This window comes from Dromaius novaehollandiae, chromosome 9 (genome assembly GCF_036370855.1).
Source record: "Dromaius novaehollandiae isolate bDroNov1 chromosome 9, bDroNov1.hap1, whole genome shotgun sequence".
Taxonomy (NCBI): domain Eukaryota; kingdom Metazoa; phylum Chordata; class Aves; order Casuariiformes; family Dromaiidae; genus Dromaius; species Dromaius novaehollandiae.
In genome coordinates, this window is record NC_088106.1 from 1,112,512 (window position 1) to 1,130,031 (window position 17,520).

The 17,520-nt window shown below is 47.9% G+C and overlaps 2 protein-coding genes across 2 annotated transcripts; both read left to right on the forward strand.

Moving 5' to 3' along the window:
• Positions 1–1,406: 1,406 nt before the first annotated feature.
• On the forward strand, positions 1,407–10,105 carry SELENOT (selenoprotein T). The gene is made up of 6 exons (XM_064516452.1): positions 1,407–1,639; positions 2,926–3,036; positions 4,202–4,328; positions 5,799–5,886; positions 7,388–7,539; positions 9,380–10,105. The coding sequence occupies exons 1-5, from the start codon at positions 1,494–1,496 to the stop codon at positions 7,510–7,512; spliced, it is 597 nt and encodes a 198-aa protein (XP_064372522.1). The 5' UTR covers positions 1,407–1,493; the 3' UTR covers positions 7,513–7,539; positions 9,380–10,105.
• A 4,050-nt stretch (positions 10,106–14,155) lies between these two features.
• LOC112989109 (glucose-dependent insulinotropic receptor-like) lies at positions 14,156–17,452 on the forward strand. The gene has a single exon (XM_064516451.1). The coding sequence runs from the start codon at positions 15,886–15,888 to the stop codon at positions 16,852–16,854; it is 969 nt and encodes a 322-aa protein (XP_064372521.1). The 5' UTR covers positions 14,156–15,885; the 3' UTR covers positions 16,855–17,452.
• The last annotated feature ends 68 nt before the right edge of the window (positions 17,453–17,520 follow it).

The window sequence follows — 17,520 nt, forward strand, 5'->3', positions numbered from 1 at the left end:
TGTTCTGAAAGCATATTGCTTAAAAAACAGAAGAAGCATGTTGGTTTATGTCTCTCTTTTTTGGGGTGAGGAGGGAAAGGGGATGAGGTTTACCCATTTGATAGCTTTACTATATTTAAAAAAGACATGACCTTTATGCAGTAATAGGATGCAGACAAAAATAAAGAGCATTTAATAATAAAAGTACTTCTGTTCTTCTGTTACAAGGGCAGAATTTAAAAAATAATGAAGCCATGTCACCAAGATCAAAAATAATTCACTGCTAAGGATAAATGAAGTTTCAAATACTGCAGCTGCTATGGTAACCCTTGCACAATTTTTACTGACTGTATTTTCCTTTTTTTAATTGTTTTTCCTCTTCCCTTTATATGATCCATTATTTGTAACCCTTAAAAACAAAGGACTGAACATGCAGAGAAAAGGTGGTAATGGTTTTTACACTATGTTGTCAAATTCATGAACTAAAAATAAGATTAGCAAATCTTTTTATCTGAAGTAATATTAGGCCCAGCTCTATACCACATTACCTGTTATGACAAAAATGACTTTTAGTATCTGTCTCACTGGAGAGTTGGGCAATGGTGTTAACTCACCCTGTAGTTTTATATATTTAAATCCAACATCAATGAGCTTTTTCAGATTGACAGTATCCTATAACTACTAAATTCAGTAAACTTAGTTTATGAATATTTAGATGATGTTTTGCATTCTTTAGCATTTCATAAAATTTTATTTCCAGGACAGAGTTCACAGTCATGATTTATTAATATTCAGTGTAAATGTCTTGCCTCTTTGTTTATGCAATAAACAAAATTGGACAGGTTTTTAAGTTTGAAAAAAAATGAGGGTTTAGTTTGAGGAATTAAATGAAATAATTTAAACTTGCTTCCATTTTGTCTCTCCTCAGTTAACCTTAAAGAAAAGTGTATTTGTGGGTGTTAGGTACATAGTCATCTCAGTGCTTTAGTGGTAAGTAGCAGAGCTCGTTTCTAGATGATGGTGAAAGACCCCAGATGGTGAAGGTAACAGCTCTGGAGGAACAGTGGTTTTCAGACTTGCTTCACAGGGTGTATTGGGGGACAAAAAGGAAACGTGATGCATTCTGAAGATGTCCTTACATAAGTTGTTAAGAAAACAGCTGTTTTTCTTGTGTTGCCCTCTGCGCTCTGGGCCCTACTCGTCAGCACTGCCGCCACCGGCGGGTGCTCAGCGCTGCTTGACGCCTTCCCCCGGCAGCGGTGTTCAACGGGCGGCCGCCCGTTACCGGGCTCTCCGGGGGGGGGGGGACTGGGGGGGCCGCGCCGCCTCAGGGGCCGCCTTCGCGCGGGCGGCGGCCGTTAGGGGCGGGGCGGGACGGGACGGGGCGGGGCGTCCGCGCGCGGGGGTCACGTGGCGGCGCGGCCCCCTTTCCCCTGCCCGCGCGTGCGCAGAGCGGGGCGGCGCCCGCGTGACCTTGGTGCGGCGGCGGCGGCGGCTCGTGGAGCGGCGGCGACATGCGGGCGGCGGCGGCGGTGCTGGTGGTGGCGGCGGCGGCGCTGGCGGCGGGCCCGGGCGGCGGCGCGGCGGAGCAGGGCGGGCTGCCGGCCAAGAAGCTGCGCATGGCCTACGCCACGGGGCCGCTGCTCAAGTTCCAGATCTGGTGAGGGCGCCGAGGAAGATGGCGGCGCCGGGCGGCCCCGGCCCCGCCGCCTCCCCGCGAGGAGAGGCCTGCGCCCGCCGCCGCGCCGATGTCGCCCCGACAGCGCGGGCGGCGGGGCCGGGGCGGGCGCGGGGGAGGGGGGCGGGAGCGACAGCGACAGCGGCCCCGCTCGGGGGAGGCCTTCCGCGGGCGGGGGCACCGGCCTGGCGAGAACCGCGGAGCCGGGGCTCCCGTGCGGGCCCGGGGTGCCCGGACCTGGGAGGCCGGGCCTTCCCCGCGGCTGCAGCGGCGCTGGGGTGTCAGCGGCGGGGGAAGGAGCAGCGAGAGGGTGAAGAGTTTCCTTGGTGCATGTGGCTTGTTGCGGAGAAGAGGCTCCGGTTCCTGTCAAAGCAGTAACGGTCCCGGTTACGCCAAGCGCGGGCACTTGGGGGTTCTTTCGCCGTGCTTTCAGCACGGGCAGGACCGCAGCGGCCCTCGGTCCTCCGCTCCGGCCGTACCCGCTGCGCCCGGCGCCGGGCTGCTGCCGCTCCCAGGGAGACGTGCGGCTCCGCTTGGAGACGCCCCGGTAGGATGGAGGGAGGGAAGGACGCGGATGTTCGCCGCCGTTCTGAGAAGCGGGGTCTGGCTCACGCCCTGCGGCGTGGCCCGGTGAAGCACCACTGTGAAATGCACGCTCGGTAGAAAACAGCTTGTTTGGTTTCGTTCTCTGCAAACCAAGACTGGATTGTTTTTTTCAATTATTATGGAGACGCATAGCTTGCAGAAAATGTGAGCCAAAGTGCAGCTGTGTAATATTTAACTGTTCTATAGTCAATCTCGTCATCCTTGTAAAGAAATAACTACATGTTACTTGTCTCTAGGCAGTCAGACAGTGCAATAAATTCAACTAGTATTAAACTAGTGACTGTTAACACAGTAAAACACAGTAAAACAGTATTGTGTGAGAGTTCGGGGGGGTTCTGTGATGCAGAGCAAGGGGATACTTGTGCTAACTTTCTAACATTATGTTTTTCATTTGGGAAACAAGTAATTTCTTCCTGAATAGACTTTATCAAGATGTTATCTCTATGCTAGCACATGGAAACAAAATCTGCATAAAGCCAGGGCCCAGGCAGCTCTCAGGGTTTTTGATTCGCAACTGAGTCACAAACAGTTTCCTTCTTGAACAGGGGGGATCTTAGTTTCATTTTACATTAAGCAGATGTACGAACGGATGTGTTGTCCGTTCTGCAGTGACTTTAACGTGCGGCACTTCAGTCTCGGTAACGATGTGTGTCTGTATTTAGCGTTTCCTGAGGCTACAGACGGGTGTTTGAGGAGTACATGCGGGTTATCAGCCAGCGGTACCCAGACATCCGCATTGAAGGGGAGAACTATCTTCCTCAACCTATATATAGGTAAGCAAACGACTGGCAGTGCTGACTCTTTTTTTCCTCTGATACATAGGTTTATCATGGTGAGTTTTGAACATATATGTTTAGGCTTAAATAAAATTCAGAATGGAAACTTGCAACAGTTTTTTTTTTTTTTTTTTCCCCTCCCCATCGTGATTACATACAAGATCGGTTTATCTTCTCTGTTCACAGATCTCCAGATGGTAACATTTCTATGGAAACTTAATGCAGCTATCTGTATAATGAGGGCTGTTGTGTTTCAAGGCAATTTGAAGTAAATCATATAATTCACATTTTTCACAGTGAATTTTCATCTTTTCATCATGATGTGTCTGGACGTAAATTCACATTTGCTGCTCTTGTTGCTCAGGCTTATGTACTTAGAGACAAATTCCTGTAATATGTTAAGGTTGCAAGGGAGAGAAGAATTTATTTTTAACATATAAATCAGGAGAAAGCTAACTTCACTGGAGAGAGTAATGGGATTTCCTTAACCATAGCTTGGGGGAGGGGAACTGCATGCACAAAAGGAAACTGGGAAAAGGCAAAATTAAAATAGTGTTATTGTTACCATTGTTTACATGCTAGAGAGTGATGCCATAGTTACAGCAGTGGCTTCTGAACCACTTCTTGACCTAATTACTGTAATAATTACAATGGTAATAATGCTGTGAGAGTAAATGCTGGGGATTGAATACCTCAGTGTTAATTTGTTCTCTGACTAAATGCTTAATTCTCACCGAGAACTCTAGGGTTTTGTGTACTTGCTGGAAAAATGTTTTAAGAGGAAGTAGTGAATGTCAGTTAGATATACCTCTGTAATTTGAAACAGCTTCTTTAAGAAACCAAATGTATTATCTGGTTTAGACAAGCATATACATTGAAAGCAAATCTCAATTTGAGGTCTGCTTGGAAAAAAAGAATAAATCAGTATGCATGGTATGTAATGGTGGTGCTCTTCTGAGGATGTATGTTTTTGTTAGTGTGTTGATTTTTGGGTTACAGATGTTCTTACATCCAAATAAACTTACTTGAAAAGTTTTGTTTCCTGCAAAACACTTGATTATACATTATCAAAATTATTGTAATTAGGTAAGTTGCAGCTGTATGGTAGTGATGAAGTAACTGAGGACCTTTTAAGTGACTTTCATGTTTTGTCTTTTGATAGGCACATAGCATCCTTCCTGTCTGTCTTCAAACTAGTATTAATAGGCTTAATAATTGTTGGCAAGGATCCATTTGCTTTCTTTGGCATGCAAGCTCCAAGCATCTGGCAGTGGGGCCAAGAAAATAAGGTAAACAGCTTACTTTATTTTGGAAAAGTAGTTTTAGGATGATTTCATAAGAGTGCTCTTGGAGTACTTAACAATTGTGACTGACTTAACTTTCTTTCCCTGCAATCTCAACAAAGCCTTTAGACATTTAAAACTGGTACCTAGCTACCCTCTTTCCAAGCTGATGATGCTGCAGAGGGACAGCTAAGGTCAACATTACTGGTAAAGATGCAACACTGGCTGCTAAAGAAATACTCCAGTTAGTGAGAAGCAAGATTTTTACTTAGGGCTCGGTAGAATTTCAAGCTGGTTTTATTGGTGTTAAAATCATGGCTTCCCTTTACTGTTGACTCATGACCATTTTGCAGTTGCTTTCATGAGACTTCTAATAGTTTAGACATGCTATTTGATGGTGGTTTGAAAAATCTTACTGAAATTTTGTGGGTTTTTTGCAGAGCATACTTAGGCATGAGAGACTTTCCACCTTGTGGGATGTATATCTCTCTGAGTCAGTACTGTTGATGCTAACACATTCATGTCATTGTACTCTGATTTATAATAACCTTATTCTGGATTTATTCTACTAAGCAAAAACAATTTATAGGTGTGCGAACCTTTATACATTTTATTCCTGCACACATCCTCAAACTGAACTATTCCGTGCAGTGGGTCTCTGTCACCAGGCAGTTTGAATGTATAGAAACTGTAATATCTAGTATGTCCTATTTAATTAACTGGTCCAAGTAGAGTACTGAACTCAGCTGGCTGTGATACATCTGACTAAAGCTCTGCGATACTCTAAACAAGTAATGATTTCACATGCTAAATTCTTTGGTATTGTAGCAGCCTGTGTGAATGTGCCCCTGTACATGAAAAGCGAATTATGTACGTGCTAGCTGCAGAATGAGGCGCTGCGTTGCTGAAGGTTCCCTAGCTTCATCCTGAGGCCTCGATACAGAAACAAAATTCTAGATGATTAATTCGAAGGATTACTTTGAAGAAATGCTATGAGGGTTGGCAGTTCTTGTGAATTGATTTATTCTGCTGTTCGTGTCTGCGTGTGCGCTTCTTAGATCTGAAGCGTTACTGCAAATATGAGAGGTAATATGTAGGAATGGTTGTGTTCCTTTATCATCCCAGAAGTGCCACGTTAGCTGTGTACTGCTTTTGCTAACCGGCTGTTCAGATGTGCTTGGATCTGTGGAGGAAAGGAGGAGGAAGGTGCAGCTTCACTTACCAGAGTCAGAATTGTGACTTGAGATGGTTTCAGAACTAGTTTGATACTTGTCTTGGGAGGGGAAAAAAGTGTACATATTGCTTTTTTTAAAGGAGTGCGAAAGGAAGGTGTCTATGCATCTTTAAGCTTGCGTGATAAACTGTAAAGGGAGAGTTCAAAGGTACCTGTAAACTGCCAGAAGTTATTAAGAATGAATAAAATAAGTTGTAGCTTACAACGCCAAAGTGTCCGAGATTCTCACTGTTCTCTTCTAGGTTTATGCTTGTATGATGGTTTTCTTCCTGAGCAACATGATTGAGAACCAGTGTATGTCAACAGGCGCATTTGAAATAACTTTGAATGGTGAGTCTTGAACTTTTTATTTGTGGGAGTCTGTGTTGCATATGTGCACAGAGATTTGTGAGGGCTCTTGGTCAGCTATTGTGTTGGAAGAATGAGGATGATGTCATGAAATGTTTATCTCAAAATGTGACTGTATGTGGTATTTGTCTTCTGTTTTGAAACTTCAGCTGTTGTAGATCACAAATGATAAAAATTGTGGATACCTTATAAAGCAGTTCATCTAAACTTCAGTTATGTATATTTTTAAAAACTGCTATATAAAAAGCTTGTATTTAGGGGAATGCTTGGTCATTTGGAATAACTTAACTTTGTTCTTTTTTTGTATGTGGTGCGCATTAATGAAGAGATGATCATCTAGGGAAACTTATTCTCCAGTTCATTACATGCTTTTCCTATTCTGTTTTCTAGTATGGTTGAGACTTGACCTTATTGAATCTATTGCTATTACCAGATTTTTAGTACCAGTGGACAGCAGTACTGATTTTCTTAAGTTAAGAATCTGTGGACCTCCCTCTTTAAATTAAGTCTCCAAATAATTAGGCCTTCAAATGATTTCATCACTTTAAAGATGACTGAAGTGCAGAATTTGTCAAGTTCTAGATACAAGTACATAATCTAGCTCTGTCATTTATTTCTTAGTTTATAATTGTGCAGGATACATTTCAACATAGTGGTTTCCTAAGTGAAGTCTTACACTCCAGAATCTTTTTAAAGACTGGCTGCATTGCCCTGAAATGGTTGAACTTGATGCACTTGTAGTCCTAAGTCTCAGATTAGAATTGGTAGCAGAGCCTTAGGGATGGACATCACACGTGGACTTAATAAGGCTCTAGTTTGGCTTTTGGGACAAGGAAGTTAGTTCTAGACTTTTTTTTAACAGATGATGGCAACTGTGTTTTTCACTGTGGGGTTATGAAGTACTATAGCAGTGGGAAATACTTGAGGGAGTAAGTACTTCGCAACATCAGAGACGAAAGTTGTGCTTACTCGAAAATATATTTACTGGCTGCGCTGTGCTTTATATTCCCCCCACCCCCGCCCTAAATATTTGCAGTCACATCAGGAGTGGAACCTTCAAAGCCAGATCTTGACAGTCATAAGTCTTTTTTTGGGGCAGCCTTAAAAGTCATACAAAAGTGAGCAGAAACGTGGTGGAATCCACAGGTTTCAATGACTTAGCTGTGGTTTAGAAAGCCAGTACGCTATCCTGCCCCCCCATTAATCTATTTTTAGACATTCTATTAGTAGGAATGGATATTTTGAGTCCGTAAATCCTTACGGTATACTTCTAAAGGGAAGCATTAGACTCTGTTCTCTTAGTTGGAGTGTGTTTGAGGATATACAGAGCCTTGAAGCAGTGCTGGGCCAGTACTTTTCAGTATAAAATAGTACCAACTTGCTTAGCTTCCTAGATCTTTTAAATTTTATATTTAAACTAGCCCTGTGTGTCTTCTTACTCTGTCAATGTAACTGTGCTTTCCTCCAATGTGTTTTGTGGTAGATGTTCCAGTGTGGTCGAAGCTGGAGTCTGGCCATCTTCCTTCCATGCAGCAGCTTGTACAAATTCTTGATAATGAAATGAAGCTCAATGTGCATATGGAGCCAATGCCTCATCATCGATCATAGCCCCATCTATCAGCACTGAAACTTCTTGTAAGTCTCCTTGCAGTCACTGGCTGCCTGTCAGCTCAGATGTAAAGGGCCACGTGCTGGAGATTGAACTACATTTTAATTAACAAATATCCATTTACAAAGTGCTTTATCAAAAAACAAAAAGACCCCACAGTTCTAGTGACTTCCAGTAAACCGGTTTATGTGACTTTAGAGTTCCTGTTTTGGTGAGAGGTTTTGGTTTGGGGGTTTTTGTTCTCTTTATTCTTTTTGCCTGTTTCAAAACTGGAAGCTGGTTTTCTTCCAACCAGGAAAAAATGTGTGTTACTGTGTGCAGAAGGCCCTAAGTAAAGATTTAATTAACTGTATTATGCAGAGATCAGAAAACATATTGCATTATGTGCCTTAAAATATTCTGTGTGCAAAGAATTTCTCTATAATTTGCACTGTATTTGAATTCCATGATTCTAGAAATTAGAACATGTTTTCTTGCTTCCCAGTCTCTAGTCTAACCACGTGTGCGCTATGCTGTCTTAGCCTTTTGCAAGTATTCTGTGGATGGTTAGGAGCAGAGTGAGAGGTCACATCTGTGCTTTTAGACTTTCAGTGCCAAACCAGTCCTGTGTTCTTATGTCAGATGTGGCTTTTGAAGCATTTAGCTTATAATTCTTTGTAGGAACATTCATGTGCTAGAAGACTAACTGGGTGCAAAAGCTGACAGTCCATGCTTAAAAAGCCACATAAGTGAAGTATTGCATTGCTGTAGTGCAGTTTTTTGCACAAAAACACTTTGGTTTGAGAAATTGCGATTGTTTGGTGTTGTCTAGTCAACAAACTCTCTCAAGTGACAGACTGCGCTCTCACTTCTCTCAACTGACATTGCGCAACTTGTCTCATGGTCTGAGCTGATCATGCAGTATTTGATGACCCGGCTTTGTTCAGGCACCTGTACAGACTGACTTTGGAGCTCTGTTGAATGTAGTTCAGCTTCTGCAACATCAGGTATTTACATAGAAAGGAACGTTGCATTCAGACGTATACAATCAAAGAAATCTGAACTTCATCAAACAACTTTGTACAGTTTCACCCCTTGCAGGAAACCACCTGTAACAGGAGTTCTCTTTGCTGTTTCTTGGCTTCAGAGCTCAGACTTCTTACCCCACTTTCCTGCCCTGTTGGTTTCTCCCTCCACTAATACTCATGCACGTGCACATGAGAAACCATTGATTTTTGATTCCTGCAAACGTGTCCAGTTTATCTTAGTAATTTAGCAAAAGTCATCTTAACCATCAGATAAGTTGTTTCATAAAATTAGCTATTTCCTGTGCTTTGCAGAGATGCTTACTGAAGCCCAACGTCCTGTATGTATTGATTTAGAGGGTCTTGAGAGTGTTTTGTGCAGCAGAAGTAGATTATGACTTACCACGTAATGGCATCATTTTTAAGCTTACAAAACATGCTAAGACTGTTGTTATGTAGAATTTTCTTTAACTGGATATATGTTTAAAAAAGAAAACTCAGTTGATTACCCTCTTTGTGGAATTAATACTGCATGTTAGGAAAGTGACAGTGAAGCTTACCAATTTTGTCTTATTTATAATATCTCCTTATTTAAAGTCACACTAATGTAATATTCAAAAGAATCCACCTTGCAGACAACCACCAGGAATAAAATGATTATATTCCTCTCTTGTCATAAGTTATGGCCTCCCAAGAGACACTGCCTGTAATTCAGCTTTTATTATCCAAAGCGTACACAGCTTGCTTTTCTTTGCAGTCTGCAGCAAATGCCTCAGCTTTCTGTTTTGACAGCGCTGAATATGGCTGGCTAATTTAACATAGAAGTACTGGCTGATTGTAACGCGTGTTTCTCCATTTTCAGGCATTAAGTGGTGATTTCCAAGGGCAGCGTGGCTCAGACCAATGAAGGCCTGTACTGAAGACAGCCTGCTGTTAGTACAGACTGGATGCTTTTCTTGCAGTCACGTTGTGCCCCCTGAAAAAATCTTAATGAAAGACATCTTTCAGTGCTGGCGTGTTTCCAGATACTGCACATTCATGGAGTGCAATAATACTGTATAGTTTTTTTAAGATTTCATTCGACCAGTTCATAGCTCAACAATGCAGGCATTACTAATTGTAACTTATTTTATATTCATGTTTCACACAATGGCAGATTGAGTTGATACCTGATTTTTTCCTTGGAAAAAGTTTGTTTAATCTGTTGTATTTTATATGAATTTATGTTCTTTTTGTAGTTCAAAATGGAGTTATAGGAGTGTCTGATATTGTCCTAAATTGTAAAATAATTGACAACTGTCTATCAAATATCTCTAATGTGGTTATAGGAGGTTTGTATATTTTTCAAAATATATGGCAGAGTTGAACAGTGCATTATATACTAAATTATATGAACAAAATTATATGCAGAATAGTTACATCACTTTGTGACGTCAGTAAAAATTAAGACCAACTGCTTTTTAAATTGTGTTGGCCAGCTCAAAAGGTTTTCCTTGATCAGTCTGAAGAGTTGAAAAGCTGGGCCTTTCTATCGTCCTAAATATAAACTAAGAAAATTAATTTAAATAAAGAGTTCTCATTTACTGTGTGACGTACCTCGAGTCACTGATGATGATCAAATTCTTAGAATTGCAACTGAAAAATGCATAAAAACCCTACTTTCCAAAGTCAGTAAATTTGTGTTTGTTGCCTTGTAAAAGCCCCTTACAGCATGTGTTCTGTTAGGATTGTTTTGCACAGCAGTTTTGTTTCCCACTGAAATGCAATGGTATTTCAAAAAACCGAGTAGTGCTTTTTTACCCAGCTCTGTCCCGTGTATCGGTGTTGTGGCGGTCGCAAGGTGAAGCTGGCACGCGGCGCGCAGGGCCGGGGATCTCCTCGTACCCGGCAGGAGCTGTTCAGACTCCCGGGTACCGCGGTAAGCCGCGCCTGCTGCCTGGGCGCTGTACGGACCTGGGTGCGGAGGGCCGTGCCGCTGCGCAAGGCTGGGGCTCTTCGGGCACGCACATTTCCCTCTCTGCGGGCCCCACGTGGACACAGTGAAGTGACCGGGTTTTTTAAGGCAGGGTTCAGCTCTTCTCTGCCCGGAGTCAGCATGGGGCAGCTCCTCCCTGCTGCCCTGTCACGCGCGAGGCTGCTCACGCCGGCGGCTGAGGGCTGGATGGCTTTGAAGACGTGTCGGAGGCACCTCTGTTCTGCTGGCAGTGAAATGATCCTGCCCAGTGCTGTTCTTTCAGCCGTCTACCCCAAAAGCTGCACCGTTAGGTGGTTGTGTGGCCAGTCTCCTCGGATTTGTATTCTACATTCTGCTATCTCAGCGTAGATGGGAGTTCCAGTAAATCTTACGGTGACATTTGGCAGAGGTTGGGCCGCGGTTATTTATGACTGTAAAAAGGATTCAGTGTTGCGAGGGACAGGGAATGTGTTTCTCCTGAGCACAAATTGTGACGCTTAGCAGATAACTGGAAATACAGTGGTTACTTGTATAGATCTTGAAATTCCTCGCTGATAATGAAAGATCATTGTGCCATATTCAAGATGAAGGATAGTTTTATATATATATTTATAGAATGGTTGGGGTTGGAAGGCACCTCTGGAGGTCATCTAATCCAACCCCCCAGCTTAAGCAGGGCCACCTAGAACGCGTTGCTCAGGGCTGCGTCCGGTCGGGCTGGGGACGTCCCCAAGGACGGAGACCTCACGACCGCTCCGAGCGACCTGCCCCGTGTTCCAGCACCCTCCCAGGGGAAAGCGCTTTCCTGCGCCCAAACGGAATCTCCTGTGCTTCAGCTTGTGCCCGCTGCCTTTCGCCCTGTCGCTGGGCACCGCTGAGAAGAGCCCGGCCCTCTCCTCTTTGCACCCTCCCTTTAGATATTTAAACAGTGGTAAGATCCCCCCAGCCTTCTCTCCTCCAGGCTGAGCAGCCCCAGCTCTCGCAGCCTCTCCTCCCGTGAGAGATGCTCCAGTCCCTTCAGCACCTTGGTGGCCCTTTGCTGGACTCGCTCCAGTCCGTCCGTGTCTCTCCCGTACTGGGAGCCCAGCACTGGACACAGGACTCCAGATGTGGCCTCGCCAGGGCTGAGTGGAGGGGGAGGATCACCTCCCTCGACCTGCTGGCAATGCTCTGCCTAATGCAGCCCAGGACACTGTTGGCCTTCTTGGCCAGGCAGCGCTGGCTGGCCTGCCGTGTTCTTGCCATTGCCGTACAAAACCTTGTCTTTTTCTTCTTGCGTCTGCCACAATTCAATTATGATCAGGATTTAGGTGCTACTGTACTGGAGGAACCTGGCCAGATTAACTTGAAGTCTCAGATTTTCTTGTGGGGGCCATGAATTCTCTTCAGATCAGTCTCCTCGGTCTGCTGTTACCTGTAGGTATGTAGCCACCAGTCCTGCAGTTGGGCAGGACCGACAACGGGTGAGAACTGGAGGTCTTCACTGTTTTATCCCCTGATCGCTCATCCGCTGCAGCCCAGCTGCTCGGGGTGCCACACTGATCCTCCCAGCTGTGCTGTCGTGGCCAGGCCCAGGGAGCTCGTTAGCCGGGTGGCTAAGTGGCACCAGGTGGCTAAGTGGCACCAGCTGCTGCTGCCTGCACGGGGAAGCTCAGTCCAGTGACAGGCTGGGCAGAGGCGACCAGCGGACGTGACTCTGGAGGTGAGAGCTTGGTGCCGTCAGCACACGGGAACTGGTGCGCTCTTGAGGTGCCGGGTGCTGCTCTCGGAGACTCTGCAAGGTGCCTTCAGCTGCTGGGTCCCCGGGTGAGCGGTAGCGGTCGTCGTTTCCCGCGTTGTCTTTGCTGTGTGCTCAGCGTGCCTTGGTGTAGTGCTGGGGCTGATGAAGGTGCGGGATAAGGATGTAGGAGCAAGCTCGTGGGGACAGGGATGCGTGTCTGCATGCGCCGGTTCAGCCGCTGTTGCAATGGGACATCTGAAGGGACTTCCAGTGTTAAGGAACAGATGATGCCTGTTAAGCAGTGCTGGGACTTGCACTACGGTGAAGAAGCTACTGATCACTGGTGCTGGTTGGCGGTGTAGAAACAGGTGGTTACAATAGGTGCTGGGATTAGGCATGTTTTAAAAGTTAGGCTAAAACTGGGACCGCATCCCTTTTAGGAAAGAACATTTTCAGGACAGTCGTCTTTGGTGCATTTACTGAAAACTTATCTTGTATTTTTTAAGATGAAATTCTAACTCAGGAAACTAATGCTTTGATCTATGGGGTAAGCTTCTGAAGTTAGAGAATGCAATTACAGGGTGTTGTTTGGAGTGTTTCCTGGATCAGTCCAGTGCTACTTTGTGCTGATGGGATTGCTGTTGCTCTAGCTCGGCCTCCCTGGAGGAGAGTCATATCCCATGCTGAGGGCATTTCCCTCTGCGGTGGGGATGCTCCGGTTTCGTGCTGTAGCTGAGACGTGGTAGCTGCGTGTCCTGCTCCCTGGCCCGACTCTTCTGGCTCCTCCTCGGGCTGGTTCAGCTGATAAAACCAGCAGAAAAGTCCCCACAGTGAGGCCACACGAGGCAGCTGAGTCTCCTGAAGGGGAAAAAAGATCTCATCTCCCACTCCCTATTTTTTGCCCCTGCTCCAAGCTACATGATTTCACACCCCTTTTAAAACCAGTTAAAGTACTTGTTGGATCCTTCTTACCAAAAGTGGTCTTTGGACGGGGGCAGTGAGGGAGGGAGACCTTTTCTCTTGGGGTAATGAATCAAACTGGAAGAGTCTGAAGAGCCACAATGATGAATCATCACCTAGCAGTGTCTGAAGGCAGCTGTCACGTTTGCAAGAATTGTTTTTGACCCTCCCCAAGGCTTTAGAGACTGATTTAAGTAACATTTAGGTAGCTTCACAGCTCTCCCCACCCAGCTGAGAGAAAAATCGATGCTAGTTGTTACGAAGGTGTTGCCGAACACAGCTATTAGGCAGAAAATGGCCTCAAACCCTCTTTGGGTCTACGAGGAAATAATCTCTTCGGATAATTGACACAATCTCTTCTGAAACAGATTAACCAAAATTTTGTAATGTGGACAGTTTTAGTTTCTCATTAATTACATATTTCAGACAAATTAGACAGAAGACAAATAAAGGCACAGATGTGTTGCTAGGCTATGATTTTCCATACGCTGCTCACGGTATCACTCTGGTGACATTTACCAGTGATCTGTTTGCAGCCCACCGTGTTTCTTTTCTTTCATCTGCTCTGACTGGATGATGATACGTTGGCGTTAGGTGTGTGAGACCTTTGCTGGCGTTCATTAAACGCACCAAAAGCACAGCTCTGCTTTTCCGTGAGGGGCAGCACTTCAGTCAGGTGTGTAATTGTCCTGGGTTGCAGGGTGCACAGAGCAGATCTATTTTTATGGCCTGGACCAAGCCCCATGAATGCTATTTTTGTAGTACGCTTTCAAAGGGAAAAACTGAACAATCTGTGGAATTAGGCCGGGATAACCAAAGTCGGGATCAAACTCTTGGGTTTGATTTTTATTTCATAAGTCACCAAGGGCTGGATCTGCGAAGGTCTCTAAGAGCATGTTTGCATTTTCGCGGGGCACGTCCTGCCGTGGGCTCTGCGACTGCGGGAAGGTGCCTTGCTCCGGCTTTGGGGCAAAGCGCTGAAATCGCCCGGGCACCGAGGGGCGGGGGGGAGCTGGGGGTGTTGTGTGCCGGTGCGCTGCCGCCTCTGCTCGTTTCGGTGCGTGATCTGGCTGAGCGGGCGGTGGTCTGCACTGCAGTGCGGATTCGAACCTCGTTTACTCTGTTGAACATCCACTTTCTGCCTTTCTCATTTACACCACTGTGGTGAGATCAGAAGAGCAAGTTATTGAACATGAGTAATGTCCCTTAATACCATTTTCCTGGGGATAAAGTATTTCCTCAAGGCAGATGCAAGCGCAACAACTGCCGTCTGCGACTGCCTAGCTACAACGGCATGGAGCAAGCGCCTTTAAAATGATGTTTGCAGTGCTATTAGCAGAGCCATCATGCTGCTCATTAATACGAGCTTGCAAATAATCTGTCTTTGATGGGCAGAGTTAAATTCCAGATCTGTGATAAATACGAACTTAACGAATATGGTATGTTTATCCTGAGCCTAATCTGACATAACTTGGATTTAATTTTTTTTTTGAACTTGTTCACTGTGGAACTTCCTATCCGTGTTGAGTTTACAGCTGTAAGGAATGAAACCTCGTTTCACAGAAAGCGCTTGCTGCTCCACGGCCAGGCACGACGTGGGGAGCTGCCGGACAGGCGTGAGCCGATCCCAGGTGCAGCATTTCTGAACCTCAGAAACGCTCAGCTGCAGACCATTTCTTACATGCCTCAAGCCTGGGGATGCCGTAACCGAAGCACGTGTTCAGGGTCTAACCGAACGGTGCCCTGCACAACGCCGGGCTGGGCTGCAGGTGCAGGGAGGACGAGGCCGTGCATGGAAGAGGCAGGCGATGCCTTGTTGGAGCGATGCGTCCCCGTGGCACGGGCGGTCGCGGGGCCCCTGGGATGGGCTCCTGGCTCCCGAACCGCCAGAGCGCGGCGTGAGGCAGGTAACGGGGCAGCGGCCCTGGGGTCGGCCCTAGCTGGAGAGGGTCTCCCGCCCGACGATGACGCAGCCAGGGCCTGGGCTGGGTCAGGGCCGGGGCCGGGCCTCGCGCCCGCGGGCTGTTTTGGAAGCTGGTGCTACCCGGTGAAGAGAGATCCCCCAAAGCCCTCCCCGCAGGAGAGGCGGCGCTCCAAGGAAACCCCGGTATTTGGTTGCTGCGCCTGGTGCACGGCCTCGCGCGCTCGGGTGCTGGGGAGGTGCTCGCTGGACAAACGTGGACCCATCTGTCGCAGGCACGTGTGACGGGTGCCACCGCTTGCGCTGGCTGCAGATACCCCCGGCAGCTGCAGCTTCTCGCTGCTTTGTTTGGTGAAGCCGTTCCTTATCTCCCTGCGTCAAAGGCACGCTTGGAGCCGGCGGACCCGGCGGCCGCCAACCCGCGCTCCTCCCCCCACGCGAGCGCATTCAGCTTTAGCCCCTGCTGAACGCGGCGGCGGACTTTGTCTCTTCTGCATCTCTCAGTGCATCTGTGCAGGTGTAGGGGAAAATCAGATGGGAAGCAGGGAGACTGGAAGTGCTGGAAAAACCACTGGAGACTCAGCAGCTGGGAAGGTCCCGGAGGTCTCCTGGGATGGATGAAGTGCCTCTTAAAGGATGGACTTAAGCATTGCTGGTCTCCGTGTGCAGCCGAAGGGTCCGAGGGCGTTTCCATCCCATTCCTGCATCTCGGCTACGCATCTCCTCATGGCAGGGTTTCTCTGCAGTGCGCAGTCTGCTTTCCTGGGCATCTCTTGGAGCTGATGCGTTTTTCAGCCCTCTTCACTGAGGAAAATGGTCAACCTCCTGTATGCAGTGCTGCACTCCCTCCTGAGCTGTCTCATCCCCCCGGCCAACCTGCTGGTTATTGTGGCCGTGTATAGGCTGATGAGGAAGCAGCCCGGCACGGGCTACATCTACATCCTCAACCTGGCCACCGCTGACCTGCTGGTGGGAGTCACGTGCGTCGCCGAGGCACTGGATGACATCCTCGATGGGGACTTCGACCGCAGCAAGTCCTTCTGCCTCCTGCGCGTCGCCATGAGCATGACGCCCTGCATCGGCTCCATCCTCACCTTGCTCTTGATCTCCCTGGACAGGTACCTGGCAGTGAGGCTGCCGCTCTCCTATCCCACCCTCCTAAAGAAGACGCCCGTGGTCCTCTCCCTCGTTCTCCTCTGGGTGGTCTCTTTCCTTTTTGGGCACTTGCCTTTGATTTTGCCCCCGCTCCAGCAAAGCAACTACACAGGTTACTGCGGGCTGCTGTACGCAGCCAGGAGCGAGTACCTGTACGCGCTGTGCTTCGGCGTCTTTTCTCCGGTGCTGCTGGCGCTGGTGTACCTGCACGTCTCGGTGGGCAGCATCGCCTACGTGCAGCACACGCGGCTCCGGCGCGCCCGCGCCCAGGCCGGGCCCCTCCACGTGCACCTCCGACACTTCAAGGCGCTGCGGACTGTGCTCATCGTCCTCATCTGCTTCAGCCTTTCCTGGGGCCCCTACCTGGTGGGGGGAGCCGTGCAGGCCACCTGCAGCTCCTGCAACCTGGCCGGCCCCCTCACGGACAGCTTATTCCTCCTGGGCGAGACGAACTCCCTCATCAATCCCCTTATCTATGCCCTGTACAGCAAAGACATCAGGAGCCACCTCGCCAAGCTGCTCAAGTGCAAGAAGACAGGCTTGGTGAAGCCTTTGGCACTGATGCAGGCGAATGTCCGCACCATCAGGAGCTGCGTTGGGGACAGGCCTGAAGCACCCCATTTGTGAAGGGTCCATCTCACACCGTCTCCGCTCACGCGGTTCCCAAGGCTGCCAAGCCGTTGGCCCTGCTGCGGGGGGCTTTTGTCCTTCTCGCTGCACGGGAGAACTGCTGTGTTTCTTACTTGTAGCAGGTCGAGCTGCCATCCAGCTCTGCACTGGGGAGGTCCGGTCACCCTTGCGGTGCTAGTCCCCAGCAGAAGTGCTAGCTGTGCACAGAGCGAGCCTGTGCAGGTGAGTGACATCGACCTCGTGGCTAGCACTTTCCCTGTTTGCCCGTCACAGGCCATGACTTACCTGTGCTTTGTTTGCTTCTACCTTTGTGTCAACTGCATGGGGCTGAAGCGACTGTTCAGCCTGGGCTGTTTCTGCTGGGGGGCGGAAGGGAGGCCACTTGGGAGCAATGCACCCCCCCGAACGTGGATATGTTCTGCCCTGTGTGAAGCCCCAGCTGGTGCCACTATGGCCTGTACGCGCTTCACGTAAAGGTGCGGGCTGACGTGAAACCTGGATGTGCTGCGCTCTGCCTCACAGCCTCACCTAGGCTGAACAAGTCCCCACCGGGGCGGGACGGCCCCAAGGCCAGAGCTGTGCGGAGGAGCCACGGGCTGGCCTCCGCTCCACACCGCAGCAGCCAAGGGCTGCAGCCGAAATGCTGAGTACGTGCAAGCGCTG